At 33.3% G+C, this 18,559-nt stretch overlaps 1 protein-coding gene and 1 pseudogene across 1 annotated transcript; one reads left to right on the top strand and one right to left on the bottom strand.

Annotated features, from left to right (window-relative positions):
• Nucleotides 1-166: 166 nt before the first annotated feature.
• LOC108483438 (uncharacterized) lies at nucleotides 167-8,084 on the bottom strand. The gene is made up of 13 exons (XM_017786832.2): nucleotides 7,811-8,084; nucleotides 5,618-5,817; nucleotides 5,231-5,329; nucleotides 4,610-4,661; nucleotides 4,112-4,212; nucleotides 2,673-2,829; nucleotides 2,272-2,580; nucleotides 1,898-2,181; nucleotides 1,686-1,814; nucleotides 1,429-1,551; nucleotides 1,015-1,122; nucleotides 593-771; nucleotides 167-442 (listed from the first exon to the last, which is right to left on the bottom strand). Exons 1-13 carry the CDS (start codon nucleotides 7,959-7,961, stop codon nucleotides 319-321), a joined length of 2,016 nt encoding a protein of 671 aa, XP_017642321.1. The 5' UTR covers nucleotides 7,962-8,084; the 3' UTR covers nucleotides 167-318.
• A 3,186-nt stretch (nucleotides 8,085-11,270) lies between these two features.
• LOC108481312 (vacuolar-sorting receptor 3-like) lies at nucleotides 11,271-16,647 on the top strand (annotated as a pseudogene).
• Nucleotides 16,648-18,559: the final 1,912 nt, after the last annotated feature.

Raw genomic sequence — 18,559 nt, 5'->3', positions numbered from 1 at the left:
CTTGTTTTCCTCTTTCTACCACATATTTTAGTTCACAAGTTAAAATCTTTGATTACCCGAACCAAGATGAATCTTTTTTTTTATTTAATTTATAATTTTTTTTTATGATGTAAAAATAAATATTTTTATATTCATAGTGGAAATAATTTAAAATACTATGAAAATATTTTTCAAGCCTCCAAAATTAAAGGAAATTAACTTCATCAAGGAACACTAGAAACAGTTTTGATTCTCCAAAATGCAAAATTGAAAAGAAGAATGAAAACCCCAAAAATAACCACACCCAAAAAAGAGAACAAGTCCCCTGATAGTTCTTAACTATGAGTTATAGTTATCAAGCCCCAAATCTCTTAGCGCATCGGTGGCAGCATCTTTGCAGCTTTCATGATTTTCCTTTGCCTTACAGATAAACTTGTCGATACCGTTATTCAGCAGAAGGGTTCTGCACACGAAAGCATCAGTTTTCAATAAATCGAGACTAGTATTACTAGTAACTTCTTTAATGGCATTATTAAGCGATTGAAAAAATTATGAACGTTGATACTCGAATTGTCTATATCCAACTTAAATGAAGTGCTGAAATAAAACTTGCCTGTTTTCCGGGTTCCTGACAACAAGATTCCGTATCATGAGACAGGAACTTCTTTGCATCGGCTGAGCAGCAGGGAACTTCTGCATGGCTTGAATAGCAAGATCACCTGCTCCAGCTTCAATGGCACGAGTTGCATTGTCGGGTGATCTCAAGCAGAGTACAGAAATGATGGCCATGACCTAAAGTCAAGTTCATTATGATGTCAATCCTATATTGTTATGCATGCATATGTTTTATCACGAAAATGCACATGACTTTCGCATCCATTATTACATCGAGTGTTTCTCAGAGCATCCGAACTGCTGTTTAAAAACAAGTAAGACTATCATGTTGTACAAATACTAATTGAGCAGAACAGTAATATGGTTGTGAAAACTGGATCATCAAGCATTTCACGGGTATAAGATTTATCAATCCCTTACCTCTTGCAGCACAGATGGATCATCAGAAAATCTAGCCGATAATTTGATCAGCTTGTCCAAACCTCCTTTTTCGACTATAGCACTCTTATTTGAGTCACTTCCTGCCAACTAGCCAAATAGGGGAAAAAAGAAGGCATTGATGATTCCGGTAAGACATGAAACTAAAATTCAGATAATGCAGCTTCATGAAAGTACAAGCTTCTGATTCATAATCCATATAGTTAAGATTTGCGATTTAAAATATACAAGCGCACGCAATTCTAGTATCACGTCACCTACAATAGAAAACCCTTTTTCGAATGGTACCATTGTACGGCTCTAAAAACAAAATATTTCATGCCATGAAAGCGGAGAAGATAAGTGAAAGATTATAATAAAGGAAACAACCTTCAACGGAGCATTTTATGTCTATACCTTGGATAACAATGAACAACAAGTTCTAGCTACAGTTTTGTTGCGTTGTTCACCACTATCATCAACACACTTAAGAAGCACATCGATACCACCAGCATCGGCAATGGACTTACATATTTCATCCTGCACAAAATGAAACACATTATAGTAAATTCAAAGGCTAATGTTCATCATTCATACATAATTAGTATTTTAAGCCTATTATATTAACCTAAATCAAGTAGTCCCTTATATCTCAACTAATTCTAATAACTTACATTGACAGCAACGGCTTTTAGTGCTATGCTAGCGGAAACAAGACTAGGTGAACTAGGCCCCCCATGAAGAGATTCCACAAGAGCTTTTGCAATTCCAATTTTTGCAAATCTTCGTGCATAACCATAAACCTGAAGCAACCAAATATCGCTCAATCGTTTTGAGGAACAATAACGGTACTACCTAAAAGATTTAGTACACGTATTTTACTTACTTCGGAAGCAACAACCCGATTATCATCGGAGGTTAATAGAACACGTATAGCATCATACAAACTTTGAATGCTTCCCTGAGTTTGTCCACTCAAAACTTGTAGAATCAGCTCATCAACTTGTAAGTCCATAAACGATTGTTTAACAACTTCATTACCGCTTGCAGCCGCAGCAACAACAGTGAAACCCGAATTCAAAATATCGAAATCTCGAATCCCATCACTAAGAATACCAACCACAATCTTCGGTCCTCCACTTGCCCTAAAACTCTCTGTACTTTGAACATCTAAAAGACAAACAAAACAGAGCATAAACTAATTTAACTCCAACACATAAACTATTACCAAATCTTAAAACATATTGAATTGTTCTAAACCTGTAAGCAATGATGCCATTGCCTTAAAACAAGAAACTAGACAATGCCTTGATTCAGTTGGAATTTTACTACAGATCGAACAAACCAATTCGATACCGCCGTTTTTAGCAACAATTGCTGCATTCCCCGAATCTTCTTTATTAGAAATACATAATTCACTTAGGTCATTAAGCAACGCAGTGATTTGGACTAAATCTTGGCCGCCGAATTTATCCTTCGAATCGGCATTCAGTTGATTCAGCTTATCCAAGCATTGCATCGCCGGGTGGTCCTTGATGCCGCCTTCTCCAGGAACACACTTCACGATCCCTATTTCAAATCGGTCGTTCAAAAAACACTCAGTTAAAAATGGGAATCCACGACAAAATGGATTAAAAATGAAAGGGAGATTGTAGAGATACCAGAAAGATCAACGCCTTGAAGGGAGAGTGTTTGGATGGCGTCTTCTAGGGCTTCGGCGGGATCCATCCCGAGGTCATCTATGTTCTCTTTCACTAACTCGTCGAAGGCCTCTTGTGAGATTGTACGGACGTTCTTCGTCGGAGCCATCTTTGGTTTCTCTTAGCTACAGATTTTAGGGATCCCCCGCTGATCGGAGGAGTGACGGACCGGCGGCGAAGAAGATCTGTTAAGACTCAGGAGTGTAATTTTTTACTTTCCGAGAGGTCAGGGATTTTAAATTTTAATTTTTTTGGTGGGGAATTGTTTAACTCTTATCTGACGATTTGGCTCCTAAATTATTATGTTTTATTTTTTTAACTTTTTTTTTTTGGGTAAATCACTTTTCTTGAATTTTATAATTTTTTTATATTAAGGTTGTAATTTTCTTTTCAAGTTAAATCTAAATTTTTTCATTTAAATTAATCCTTAAGAGGCTTAAAATTTAATTTTAAACTTAATAACAAAAAAGTTAAGTCCCATATTTAAATTCAAAATAATTTAAATATAAAAAATTTAAGTATTATATCAATTTCATCATCTATTAGTCTAATTATTAGTTTAGATGTTAAAATCTATAAAGATCTACATAGACATGTGGACAACATAGGTTTAATGTATTAAAATTTAAAATTTAAACATGGAAAAATGTATACATCTGCAATTTGACTCGTATTTAAAAATATTTCGTACCATTTTTATGCTGCATCCTAGGTAACAACAAGGACGATTAAGAAACATTTATTTAAATAATACTAATATTTTGAGATTTTTACTAAAATATTTTAAAATCTGAAAGCCAACTTAAAATCTAAGACAATAAATCTAATAATGTAAATGAAATTTTAATGCTCACAAACTGGAAAATGAACCGAATTAAAAACACTATAATACCCAATTCAAACAGGTTGCGAACCTAATCTAGATTTTCATTTTAATTTATTCTAATATTACAAAATTACATATCCCCATTATTATTTAAAGAAAATTTAGGTGCATAAAAATTGATAAGCAAGGTTAAGCGAACTCAAGCTCGTGTAGTTGGGTTTGGTTAGGCTATGTCTTAAACTCGAGCCGTATATTGAGCCCTAAATTTTGGAGTCAAACTCGAGCTCGAATATATAAAAAGGTAAAACAAAACATTGAACAAATATAATGAAAGGCCTGTTTGCTATTGGCTCCCCAATACAATACTGCAGAATCATACACTCCAAATTCTACTGATAAAATATATACAACCTAATGTAAGCTCCCCTTTTCACACACACACAATTGATCCATTTTTACGGCTATTTTCCTTTGATAGACATAATAAAGTGTTAATAATAGAGAGGGGGGCAACAAAATCTACCATATCGAAGTTTCATTCTTGTAAAAGTTCCATGGCGGCTAAGCGCCTCACACGCTGCATAAGTCGTCGTCTGCGATAGATACCAACCAGACGTAGGATGAGTATGAGAATAATCGCTGAACAATCAAACACCCTTCCGATTCCTATCCCCCCTGCAAAACAGGAAAAAAAGAACACCAATTTGTACAATTGGCTAGCATATACGTACCGCAATGCATTAGCTCCAAGGTTTTCAGAACCAGATTAACAATGGTTGAGCTGGTCAGATCACTGACTCTCAGTCCGACCGGTTCGTCCAATTCGATTAAATAAATTATTTTAAAATTTTAAAAAGTAGAAAAAAAAAACTGGTTCAACCGATTAGACCAGCCAGTTTGACCCCTTATTCTGGACCGGTACCCCGGCCTATTCCCAATCCGATCAACTAGTCCAGTCCAGTTTTGAAAATAATAATTAGCTTTCCAACACCAAAATGATCTGAAAATATCGATCACATGGTTACTTATTACTACCATCATCAAATTGACCCTGTGAACAACATATATATACCTGTTGGAATAAAATCTAATGGTGTGGCTCTGTAGATGATACTTAGCAACATCTGCAAAATAGTGGTTAAGAGTTTTAGCAGAGAACAGTCGGGAACCGGAGTGTTTAAATGAAATGAGCAACTGATTCAACATATATATGTGTTGCAAGTTAGTCACCTAACTTTGATTTATTATCGTCTAAACCGTCATGACAACCTATTAGTTTGTTATACTTGAAGCTTATAAAACAGTCACCTTTTTGTCAGCCCTTCCTAAAATTTACTGATAGAAGCTTTGACTAACCTCTGGTTTATAAGATCCTTGAAAGTTCTACCGGTTTCCTTTTGAATTGAAGATATAAAGTTAATGTATGACATGCACCGTAAGAAAATAGAAGATAGTGCACGCTCTCGACATTGAAGAAGTGCTAACTTTTCTAATTGAAAACGGTAAAACATAACATTAACTCAAAATAAAGACAAGGACAAGCACATGACCGCCACAAGACGTAAAATGCTTGTGCAGGCTAGTCTGCACATGTGCAAATCACATAAACGCATGTCTGTGTCTAGATGCCACTGCTGTATATATGCATATATATATATATATCTTCACAGCATATATATGCACTGAACTTAACTGCAAAAAGGCGTATCTCGGCAATATATGTATCATTTGTATCAGGATCCATCAATCCCTGGAAGATTCTCTTGACGAAGAATGGTAACTCACGCACTTTCTGCTAAGAAAAGAAGGAAGAAAATGTTCACGGCCTGCTCACAACAGAACAGAACATCAAGCATTACAGTTGTAAGACAAACGGAACAATAAACAAGAAGCGAGTATAAGGATTGTTAGCGTGAACAAAACAAAACAACATTATTCTGCAGTTCACCTCGAAAGCAATGTCAGAGCCATTAAATTATATGGTAAAACCATTAATTTTAAAGTTGTATGTGTCTGACAGAAATCAACTTAACATAAATGTTTACTAGAGTATACAAATGGCTATAATTAGCACGCATACCTGAATGAATCCACGTGCACCTCCAAGAAAGAGGAGGTTATACCTCCGTACACTTTTAAGCACCTCGGCAACTTCTTGGTTCTGTGGTTGTTGTTCCAATGATGCCTCTGGCATCAAATTAACAATCATGCAGGTACACATGGGACACCCGCATGGCTTTGACGCCGAGGAATAGTTCCAGAATTGCAAAATACAACTTCCTGCCAAAAACCGAAACGAGACCAGAAAAAAAGAAACCAACTTAAGGAAAGTTGATTAGAGGAAAAACACATAAGTCAGTTCCCCAATCCGGGGAGTATTCAATGACTATAATTTATCGAGACAATCATTTTACTGCAAAAAGCAAGTTAAGAGTTCCAACTTAACACAAGTTCTGGCAATCAAAGGCACTAGCTGCACAACTATAACAACAGTAAATAAATAAAGAGCTAATATATACCAAGGTACCTAAATACTTGGCAACTTATACTTACTTGGTACCTAAAATTTTTTTAGACCTAACTGATGCCTAAACTTGAAAACCATAAGCCAACTTGGTACTTTTTTAGGTACCTGACTAACTCCATTAAAATGTGTTGACATGGCACTGACAACCAATAGCATGGTAACACATGGCAGCCTCACATTTTGACACATGAAAAAGATAAAAATTAATTAAAAATATTATAATTTTTATTTTTGCCACATATCAAAATGTGAGGCTGTCATGTGTCACCATGTTATTGATTGTCAATGTCACGTCAACGCCACAGCGTATTTTAACAATGTTAACCAAGTACCTAAAAAGTACCAAATTGGCTTATGATTTCCACGTTTAGTTGCCAAGATCACATACCTCTGTATATATTAACCCATAAATGAATTTCAGCTTCAGAAACAAAGGCAATGACAAACGGATAATGCAACCCCCCGCCCTCCCCACCCCCCCAAAAAAAAATAAAATTACCATCCATTACTCCTATTGCGAAGGGAAAAAAAAGTTTAATAGCACTCAACAACCACCTTTGTACTAATACTGAAAGTTTTGCCATTTGGGGGATCCACAATTTCATGTGAGTTCCTAATATCTCTTCCTGATTACACGACTCGATAACAATCTCATTAGGTCATCAGCATCTAAAGGGCGAAACTATAGTGAGAAGAAACGAATCCTCCTTTAAAAGTGTCCATGGTTTATAGTTTAAACCTCAAGATTCTTTAACAATTCCACTATAAAATAAAAGAGAGAATAAATTAATGACTAAAACTTGTTTCCTAGTAACAAAGAAATTCTTTTCTTCAAGCAATATACCACCTTTACACAAGCTTTGGAAAAGAACAAAATAAAGCATATCATGTAAATGTATATAAACCATAAAAAATTGTATACACAAAGTACAATAAAAATCAAAACAAACTATTTGAAAAGGTTAAATTCTGCTATTAGCCCCTGTACTTTACAAAAGCCATGGATTTAATCCCTATACTTCAATTTGATCATTTTTAGTCCTTGTACTTTTTCAAATTTTAAAATTTCAATCTTCACCAAAAAATAACTGTTAAATTCATTAAGTTAAATTTTGCTATTTCCAAAATTTGATGTAGCAAAGCGTATATGTAATGCCATGTCAACTTGTTATTTACAAGTATTACCGACTGAAAATTCAGTTAATGAATTAACTAATATCATTTGCGTCAAGACTAAAATTTCAAATTTTGAAAAGCGTATTCGAGAATATGGACTAAATCTATAATTGTAAGCATACTGAATGGATATAACTGCTACTGTTTGGGTTAGACTAAAATTTCAAAAGTAAAAGGACTAAAATTAACAAATTTGAAAAGTACTGAGACTAAAATTTATCAAATGAAAGTACAGCAACTAAATCCATAACTTTCACAAAGCATATTGGCTAATAGCAGAATTTAACCATTTGAAAAAAAATGGTTTCCTAACAATTTCTTGAATGAACCAACAAATTCATGTTAACCAGTGAGAAATTTTAACTAATTTGTGCTAATTCAAAATACTAATTCGCGCTGGAAACTAAAACTCCAAGTACAGTTTCAGAGAAAAAGCCTTATTTCTTTTTCCTTTTCATTTCTTTCTTGAATTTTTTTTTCTAACCAACCAAACAAAACGAAGCTCAAGACAGTAGTCGCTAAATAAATTTGTTAAAAAAAAAAACAAAGGAATTTGAAAAAGGGAAGTACCGCAATACCAATGGCCGCAATTAGATCGACAAGGAACAGTGAAGGGACCAAAGCAAATTGGGCAACAATCATCATCGGGAGGGGTTTCACTCAATCTCTTATTGCCTCCTAATTCGTCCTCCATTTTTCTACCTGTATCATCAGTTTCCATTTTCCCTCCCTTACTCTTCCACTTTTTTTTCCTTAAGAATCTATTATTGAATAATGTTTTTTTCCATCACTTTCTCGGGAAAAATGGTTAAAAAATGTGAAATATCAAATGCCCCGCCCTTCATATATATATTCACGAGTTTTCGCGTAGTTTTCTAGGCAAGGACATAAAAGTAAATCTACTTTTTAAGCAAAAAATTAAACAAATTTTATAAATAAAGTAAATAATAGATTCGGATATTAAAATTAGTATTCGTAACCCACAAGAGAAACATGGATTTAGATATTTATTATCCAAATTTAAATCCGTAATTTGTAAAAGTAAAACAGATTCGAATAATAAATATTTGTATTTACTTCAAATATGTTACAAATAGTAATTAAAATATTCAAAAAATTATTTAAATTTGTCATATTCAAACCAGGGTGAATCTAGGAATTATAAATTTTGTGATCTCAAAATATAATTTTATTATTTATTAATTTCTAGTTTTATTTTTTTTAAAAAGATTATATATTAATTTATAATTTTATTATTTATGGGGAACTAAAAGGTTAATTTTTATTTTTGGACCAAGCCCTTGTCTGCCTTTAAATATCGAATATGATCCTTGAAAATTCCTTCAAATACACTAAAACTTAAAATAAATATATTAAAAATTATAACTATTCGTTTTAAGTAAATAAAAAAAACTTTGTAACCGTTAAATATATATTAATATAGATTATATTTTAAAATTCAATAACCGATTCTTGACCATCATAGTTAAATTTTGACTTTTTTTTTTAACAATAATCTTATTATATGTTATTATCATATATGCTCTTTTTGACACAATGTATATAACTGCTCATAGTCTCTCCTCAACCTATAAATAAAAAGATAATACGTTTCAGCGCACTCGAACCCATATTTTCTTATACTGACAACAATATCAATACCAATTGAGTTATAATTAATCGGCATTTATACTTGTTTTCATATACCTATATCTAATATTTATATATTAATTTGAAAAACATAAGGAATGCAATAAATATGCTGCCCTTTCTGGTTGGCCTCTTAATTAGTTGCCTAAAGCCTTGAGATTGAACATTTGAATAATGGTTTTAAGATTTACTGCTGCTCATCAACCACTATAAAATAGGATGGGGTCTATTGAAGGAAGCTTTTATGCTAAGCACATTATTTTTTAAATTATAGGTGAATATAATGGTAAAATTACACTTTAATCTTTTAAAAATTTATAATTTAAAATTATCCCTCTAAAATGATTTCATGGCTCCGCCTTTAGTTGTAATGTTTAATCCTACTTGAATTTGTTCATATAGTTGTAACTTTAAAAGAAAAAAAAACATTACTTGTATTCTACATGTTATACTCGAACGATTCTGCTTCAATTTGCATGTACTTTTATATAATTACGAATTTTGATATTAAATTTTGGAGATTAATTAAAAAAATTAAAAATAAAGGTTTAAATCAAATTCTTAGAACTTTCAATAGGCTTAGTTAGGATTATTAACAAATTTGAAGAGTTTAATTAAAACTTTCAAAAACATGGAGGGTCTTAATAAGAATTTTCAAAATTTAAAGATAATTTTTCAAATTTTTTTGATGGCCAAGGTCCCTGGGTCTTATAAGGATCCACCACGGGTTCATACATTTGGGTGCTCTTATCATGGTGTATTTTTCACTGTTAAATTTAGAAGCCATCTTGACTCTAATATTATTTTCGATAGAGACTTTTTCTTCTAACTCTATTGAAAATTTGAATGCGTGAAGAAGCAATAGTTTCAACAATTAGAAGCACTTCATTGGGTGCCTATCGATAAACCATTAAAAAGAACTAACATAATGATTTACTTCGCACTCTAACTCTATAAAAAATTATTTTAATTTTTTATTTATTTTATTTATTTATTTATTTTAACTCTTAAACTTATATTATTTATCAAATGACTCTAAAATAGATAAAAAAATTGATGTTATTAACTTTGCTATGTGACATTCACATATATGTCGTAGTAATTAATTATTTTTAAAATTAAAAATAAATCTTTTATATTTTAAAATTTTTAATAGTGAGATTTTTTTAATTAAAAAAAATAATTATTGATGTAGCACCTACGTGGATGTCATATTTACAAAGTTAGCAGAGGTTAACTTTCCATCTATTTTTGGTAAATTGACATACAGTTTAAGTTCAATGGTTAAAAGAGACGAAAAATTAAATAAATGGTTAAAGTCTTTTTGTAAGGTTGGAGAACAAAATAAGTCATTATATTAAAAGAATTAAATATTTCACAATCGATGATGTTTGAACCTATATATTAAATGAGGCACAAGTACAAGTTGGCTACACGAAACGTCAACAATAATTCACATAAATTATCACAAAAACTCGAGTTAATTGAAAACATCTATTGTCTTGGATCGTGTGAAAAGAAGCTCGATATCTTTTAAACCAAACCAACTATGACAGGCATCTCGAATATAAACACCTCTAGACCTAACCCACAAGCACTTAATTACAACTAGAGTAAATTGCATCAGAGATCCCCAAACTATGATTCTCATTTCCAATGGGTTTCAAATTTTAAAAAATTTAATTATATCTCCAAATTTTTAAGATTATGTCAATTAAGTCCTTTCATTACTAAACTTGTTAAATTTACTATTAAGCAAAATGACACTTCACTTTTTAAAATTTAAAGTATGTCACATAGGATCTGATATGTTACTTAACAACCAACTTAATGGTTTTAGTATCATAAGGACTTAATTAACATAATCTTGAAAGTTTAAGGATGTAATTAGAATATTTTAAAGTTTAACAATCAATTTAAAATAAGTCATAGTTTAGGAGCCTCTAGTGCAATTTACTCTTACAACGAGCTACATCTATGAATGACTAAGGTGGGTTTGGGACGACGGTACGGTGTAGTGCGGTGCATTTAGCTTACTGTCTCATGCTACAATATCGCTACAATATCTAATCTTATCATTATCGTTATTTTTACACTAATTACAATTAAATATACCGCCTATCTAAACTCATTCTAAGATTTTTTATTCCTAGCGTGTCAAAATTTCACTAATTGTGTCATTTAAAACAAATAATTTGTTTAAAAGATCAAAGATTTCAACTTTTGATTTAATATTTAATGGCGATTTTCACTATTTTTATTTAAAAAAAAACCATTTAATTTTACATGTTTTTCATACACGATCTTCATCTTCTTCATCAGTATCGTCGTTAAAACTGATCCAATCCAAATCCAAAAACTAAAAACCCAAAGTAAAGATATGGAGCTACGAACATTCCATCATCATCTTCTTCAAGTGTTTATGTTATTATTTTTGATAAGCAATTGTTACGCGAGATTCGTGGTGGAAAAGAACAGCTTGACGGTAACATTGCCGGAGAAGATTAAAGGAACCCATGATAGTGCGATTGGGAACTTTGGGATACCTCAATATGGTGGAAGCATGGCTGGTGTTGTGGTTTACCCTGAAGAAAACCAAAAAGCTTGTAAAAGCTTTGATGACTTTGGGATTTCGTTAAAATCCAAGCCTGGTTCTCTTCCTACCTTTGTTTTGGTCGATCGTGGAGGTATTCTTTTCTTTTTTTTTTCAAAATTTTCGCCTTATAGGAAAAATTAATCTGTGATTTTGTTTATTTGAGCTATAATTTGTTTGTTGTAGGGTTGACCGATAAGGAATTTTTGTGTTGTTTTAGCTAATTTGAGTAATTCCAATTGGGGAATTTTTAATATTAGGTTTAAAGTTCAAATTGTTGGATTTGGTTTATTTATGGGGCAATAATTTATTTGTTAGTTTGGGATTTGAGGGTTAATTGATTTGGTTTTTTCATCTACTTGGATTTATGTTATTATTTTTTAACTAATTCATTTAAATAAATTTAGGTTTATCAGTTTCCATTGATTTCATTATCATTTATTTTTATATTTATTCATTCAATTATGTATTAATTTACTTGTTTTCAGCTTTGCTTTAAGTTGTTTGGAAGGATGTCGTTTTCTCTTTTTATCTTACTAGTGGTTTTCTGAAATTAGGTCCATTTTTTTAGCTTCATTTCCCTCCTTTCACAGGGATATAGCCTTAGAGGTGTCTACAAAAGTAGAGCTAAGTTTCTCTGATTCTTGGTTTTGCTTTAAGTACCAGTTTTAGACTCAATATCCGAATATGTGTACGGTCATATGATTTTTCAAAGATCCTCCTAGGTACATGAAAAAAATGTGAATATATCTGTGTCAAACACAAACCTGCATTTGAAACTCATACCCGAGTCCAAGTGAACATATATGCTTTGAGTTTGGTTGGTTCTCAAGACAGATGTATGATAATAAAAATGAATTTCAAAATGCTGGTTATCTAAGAATTTCGTAGTAATGGCTTGTAGTTTTCCAGATTGGATAAAGTGGTTTAGAGCTAAGTTTCTCTGACTCTCAGTTTTGCTTGAAGTACCCGTTTTGGACTCAATACCTGAACATGTGTGCGGTGATATGTCTTTTCAAAGATCCTCTAGGTACATGAAAAAAAATTGAATATATCAGTGTCAAACACATACCTTTATTTGAAACTCATACCCAAGTCCGAGTGAACATAGATTTAGAGTGTATGATTTGAGTTTAGTTGGTTCTTAAACAGATGTATGATAATAAAAATGAGTTTCAAAATAATGGTGATCTAAGCATTTCGTAGTACTGGCTTATAGTTACCTCCGGATTAGATAATTCAGTTACATTACTACAATGCGACTACGCTGTTAATAATCCTCTAGATATCCGTTTGAAGTACCCGTTTTAGACTCAATATCCGAACATGCATAGGGGGACACATGACTTTTCAAAGATCCTCCAGATACATGAAAAACAAAAACAAACATATCCGTGTCAAACATGTGCCTACATTTGAAACTCATACCCGAGTCTGAGTGAACATAGATTTAGAGTGTATGATTTGAGTTTCGTTGGTTCTCAAACAGATGTATGGTGATAAAAATGAGGTTCAAAATGCTGGTTGATCTAAGCATTAGGTAGTAATGGCTTATAGTTACTTCCAGATTAGATAATTCATTTACATTACTATAATGTGATTACACTGTTAAAGAGATGAGAAAAATCTGAAGTGTTGCCTATATACGGACACCAGCTGCTGCTAAGGTTGTAAAATTTGCTTATTGTCCTAGATTGAGTTATGGTCTTAGATGTAATTTTTCTTTAGTTTTTGATATATATATATATATTTGCGGAGACCGCATTTAGCGCCTTTTTCCTTATTATTTTTCATGATTGCTTCTTTGCTTTAAAGGTTTGGAATGTACAGCAAGCAGGTGCTTCTGCTGTGCTTGCTGCGGATGATATTGAAGAAGCATTAATAACCACGGACAATCCTGAAGAGGACAGTTCATCTGCCAAATACATTGAAGATATAACAATTCCATCTGCCCTTATCGAGAAAATTTTTGGTGAAACTCTAACCCTGATGATCGTGTCGACTACGAGCTATGGACCAACAGCAATGATGAATGTGGAGTTAAATGTGATATGCTGATGGCATTTGTGAAGGATTTCAAGGGTGCTGCTCAGATGCTTGAAAAAGGTGGCTATACGCAGTTCACACCCTATTATATAACTTGGTACTGTCCTCAAGCTTTCACCCTAAGCCGACAGTGCAAATCTCAATGCATCAACCACGGAAGATACTTTGCACCGGATCCTGAACAAGATTTTAGCTCAGGTTATGAAGGGCAAGATGTAGTTATTGAGAACTTAAGGCAGCTTTGCGTTTTCAAAGTGGCAAATGAGACCAATAGGCCCTGAGTGTGGTGGGATTATGTGACTGATTTTCAAAAAAATGCCCCATGAAGGAGAAAAAATATAACAAGGAATGTGCAGATGGTGTTATCAAATCTCTTGGTAAATAGTTAATTGGAAGAATTCTTGGTTTATCTTAAAATTTCTGTTAATAGCACAGTCAAATATCAAAATCTTGCTGGAAACTAGTAATAAATTGATGATATTCTTTTGTCATCCATTCAGGGCTTGATGCTAAAAGGATTGAAAAGTGTATGGGAGATCCAGATGCTGATATGGAGAATCCTGTTCTGAAAGAAGAACAAGATGCTCAAGTAATCCTCTCAGGCTTAGATATTTTATGTTTAGGATTTGAGGGTTAATTGATTTGGTTTTTTCATCTACTTGGATTTATGTTATTATTATTTTTAACTCAAATTCATTTAAATACATTTAGGTTTATCAGTTTCCATTGATTTCATTATCATTATTTATGTGACATCCCTAATTTAACCCTAGTCGGGAAGTGGTTTCGGGACCGCTAAACCGAGTCACCGACATGTTCGAACGTAATATTTATTGTCTAGAATATGTGAAAATACATGTGTGAATTTTGAATTCTTTGATTTAGTTAATTTGATGGTGAATTGAAAGAAAAAGGACTCATGTGAAGGGATTTAAATATATGTGGCTATTTTAAGAGGTTAATAAAAGAATGAAGTAAAATAAATGGAGTTGCATGTCAAATACTCCATTTATTTTGGATAAGTGGCCGGCCATGACAAGTTATGGGCAAGGGGAAACATGTTTCAAACATGTCTAGTTAATGGATTATGTAAGGAGGAATAAAAAAAAAAAAAAAGAAGCATGGGAAATAAACTAATGAAAAATTAAAGGAAGAAAACAAAGAAAAAAAAATGTGTCCATCATTCTCATACATGACCGAAAAAAAAAAAGGGAGAAGGAAAAGGCTTCATACTTTGGTTCTTCTTAGCCGTATAGAAGAGGGAAAAAGAGAGGAAGAAATTCAGCCACTTTGAGCTGGAAATTAAGGTAAGAATTCAAGTTAGCTCTTTAAATCTTAGCATGGTTTTAAGCTAGATTCTAAGCCCCTTATTTAACCATGCCGAAATCTTTGAAAATTATGGTGATATGAACATTCGGCCATGGTAGATGTTAAAGAAGATGGTGGAAATGTTGTACACATTTGATTAGTAAGTTAGATGGATGAGATTTGAACTAGTTATCAAGTTCTTTAGGTAACCCATGTTGAAATCTTGGTTTTTGAATAAGTGAGGTTTTCGGCTAGGGTAACTAACAAGGGTGATGATTGTTGTTTCATGCTAAATCTAGATGAACAATAGTTTAAGAGGAGCATTCGGCCATGATATGAGATTGTGATGTTAGTGCCGAATATGAAGATGATGAACTTGAATAAGAAATATTCAGCTAGCATGATAAGTATGAATTATCAAGTAGTTGAGATAATTGATGAGTGAAGTGGCTAATGGGGACTCTTAATGAAATTATGCTAAGGCCGAATGTATCAAATGCTAAATGTGCTTATATGTGTGTGTGTGTCTGGCATTCGGCATTGTTTAACTAAAATTAGAATTGAATGCTTGAAAGTTAAATATGGTCGCCCTAGTGACCAAATGCGTTAAAAGCTAATATATGGACAAATGATACGAATAAATTGACCTTTGAAATGTATATGGTTGCCGTGTGTATGTGTCTGATTGAGAAGTAAATTTGTTTGATTTAGCTCAAGATCTTAAAGGAGAGGCGTCCAACAAGGGGAAATCGAAGATCATCGAGTAGCCGACTTGGAACTATTTTACCTAACACAAGGTAAGTCATTAAGCATATGTTTTGTATTGATTTAAATGATCATAATATATATGCAATTGTGTTTAATGAATTGATGTGTAAATGAAAATGTATGTGTATGGAATGATGCCATTGTTGAATGTATAAAGGCAGCAAAATGCATAAGGTATTGGCCACGGCACTAAGTGTGCGGGTATAAATGGAGACGGTGACAAGATTGGCACTAAGTGTGCGGGTATAAAATTGTACAGCACTAAGTGTGCGAGTTTGATTCTATAGCACTAAGTGTGCGAGCTGAAAATATATAGCACTAAGTGTGCGGATTCACTATATGCTCTTGTATTACAATTGGCTTGAGTGTGCGACATTATCGAGTTAATCCGGACAGTGAATCGGGTAAGTACCTTGAGCTCATGACGAATAGACAATATGTTCATGCTCGGGGTTGAGCTTGGTAAGCTTTAAATCTATGTGATGATTACAATTGTGTGATTGTGGTGAAAATGAGTTAGTGTGTGAAAATGCCTCAAATATCTTATCGTATAAATATGAAATGTGGATGTATGACTTGGTATGAGATTGAACCGAAAGGTCAGGAATTATGGTATAGTTAGATATGGATGAAGTACCTAGCCTTGTTTCATTGTTTCACTTTGTGATGAATTTAGCTAATGGATAATTGTAAAGTGCTTACGACTTCTTGAGTTATAAACTCACTCGGTGTTTTCTTGTCACCCATTTTAGGTCTCGTGGACTCGTATTGTTGCGTGCTCGGAACCGTCGTTGAAGTCATCACACCGGCTGAAATATTTTGGTATTGTCTTCGTTGTTGAAGAACATCCGCATGTATAGGCTATTATATTTTGTTGAGCTGTGGGTTGTAAACTTTAAGCCATGTGAAAATGGCCTATGTGGTCGTCGAGTGGGATGCTAGAACCTATAGCCACGAGTCTTAGAAACTTTAATTTTGATAAGGTGGCCATAATTTGTGTCATGTTTGATGGATGATTAAGGCCAAGGAAAGATTCATGAAATTGGCATAGTATCTGCGATGGCTCATTGCGAGCAATGACGGTGAGGTGAGATTGAAAAATCACTAAAAATAGTAGAAGTAGAATTAAATAGTGAATAAATTATGCAATTGAACCTGATGAATCTAGTTTAATATGGATGGAGCAAACGACCATATGAGCGGTATATTGAGAGATATTAAAGTCCTCGTGAGACAGGGGCGAACGGTTTCGGGTCCCCTGTCGTGACTTTGAAAATTTACTATAAATTATCCAGAAAGAATTTGAAGTCATACCTTATATGTGCAGATTCCATTTTGAGTCTAGTTTCATTAGAAACAAAGCGGCACCGATATTAAAGCCTGCATGAGAGAGATATTCAAGTTTTAACGCGAAGGTCGGTGTAGTCGACTCTGTAACATTGGTGACTTTAACTAATAAACTGTACCAATTGGCCCAACCAAAATTCTAGAAATAAATCCATGGATAGATATATGAGTCTAAATTCGGGAAAAATTTATGGAATCGGTTTAGAGTTTTGAAACTCGAGATATGATTTTTATGGCGACGATGTGCAGATTTCCACTGTCTGAAATGCCAAATTGGTTGGTACCTTGAGAAGATTTGGCCCATTAACCCCTCGTGTCCGAAACACCATGGCAGTCAGTCAGGTTCGGGTGTTACAATTTATGTATTTATTCATTTATTTATGTATTAATTTACTTGTTTTTAGCTTTGCTTTAAGTTGTTTGGACGGATGTCTTTTTCTCTTTTTATCTTACTAGTTGATTTCTGAAATTAGGTTTCATTTCCCTCTTTTCATAGGGCATTGTAGTTTGGCATCTTAATTTTACATTCAATAGGGCAGTTTGGCAGTTTGGTAGTTTGGCAGCTTGGCAATTTGGTAGTTTGACATTTTGGCATGACAATCAAAGTCTATATAAAACTTATATCAAGCAATGCAAAACAATCATCAATAAATCAAATCAAATATATACATAATGGGAGAGAAATCATGGGTGCTGATGTTTTGTTTGCTGTTGTTGTTAGTCCCTCACGTCAATCTGCTACAACACTCGTCCCGGTTGGATTTGAGTATGCGGTTTGCTTAACTACTTGCGTCGCCAACGGAATTTCCTTTGGGGATTGTATTCAACATTGCCTGCCATCAAAAGCACTAGTGGAGACTCGTGAGGAAACCCACCTCACGAACAGTTCCGTATTCTGCACTGTCGGGTGTGCTGTCCTGACATGCCCGAGGCTAAGTAGCCAAGGTAGGATGCCTGGTAATTTTTCCTTTTTCCTTTTATATTAATATTTGATGGTAAGTAAGTAGCATTTGCTAAAGTAGTATGAAAAAAAAAAAAACAATAATACTACAATTATTGGCGTGACCCAAGTATCAGTGTGATGTTCCTTGTTTGTTGTTTTTTTTGGATCCTTCATGTTATATTATTTAATTGTTTTCCTTATTTTTGGAGGATTTTATGTGCTAAATGCACCCCAGAATTTGTTGATTACTTCTTGTTATGATACTTACTTACCATCAAATATTAATATAAAAGGAAAAAAGAAAAATTACCAGGCATCCTCCCTTGGCTACTTAGCCTCGGGCATGTCAAGACAAAGACACCGACAACAACGTATCTGAACTGTTTGTGAAGTGGGTTTCCTCACGAGTCTCCACTAGTGATTTTGACGGTAGAAAATGTTGAATACAATACCCAAAGGAAATTCCGTTGGCGACGCGAGTAGTTAAGCAAACCGCATACTCAAATCCAACCGGGACGAGTGCTGTAGTAGACGATTAACTTCCCTTGTAGCTTGGAGTATTATATGTTATATGTACAAACAAATATATTTCAATTACATCTATTTATATGGAAAAATAAGTTCTAAATTTATTAATTGGTTCAATAGCTTGGTTTATTTTAAT

This window comes from Gossypium arboreum, chromosome 1, assembly GCF_025698485.1.
Source record: "Gossypium arboreum isolate Shixiya-1 chromosome 1, ASM2569848v2, whole genome shotgun sequence".
In the NCBI taxonomy this organism is placed as follows: Eukaryota; Viridiplantae; Streptophyta; class Magnoliopsida; order Malvales; family Malvaceae; genus Gossypium; species Gossypium arboreum.
The sequence above is the reverse complement of the archived record's forward strand: the minus strand, read 5'-3'. Positions and strand labels throughout refer to the sequence as shown.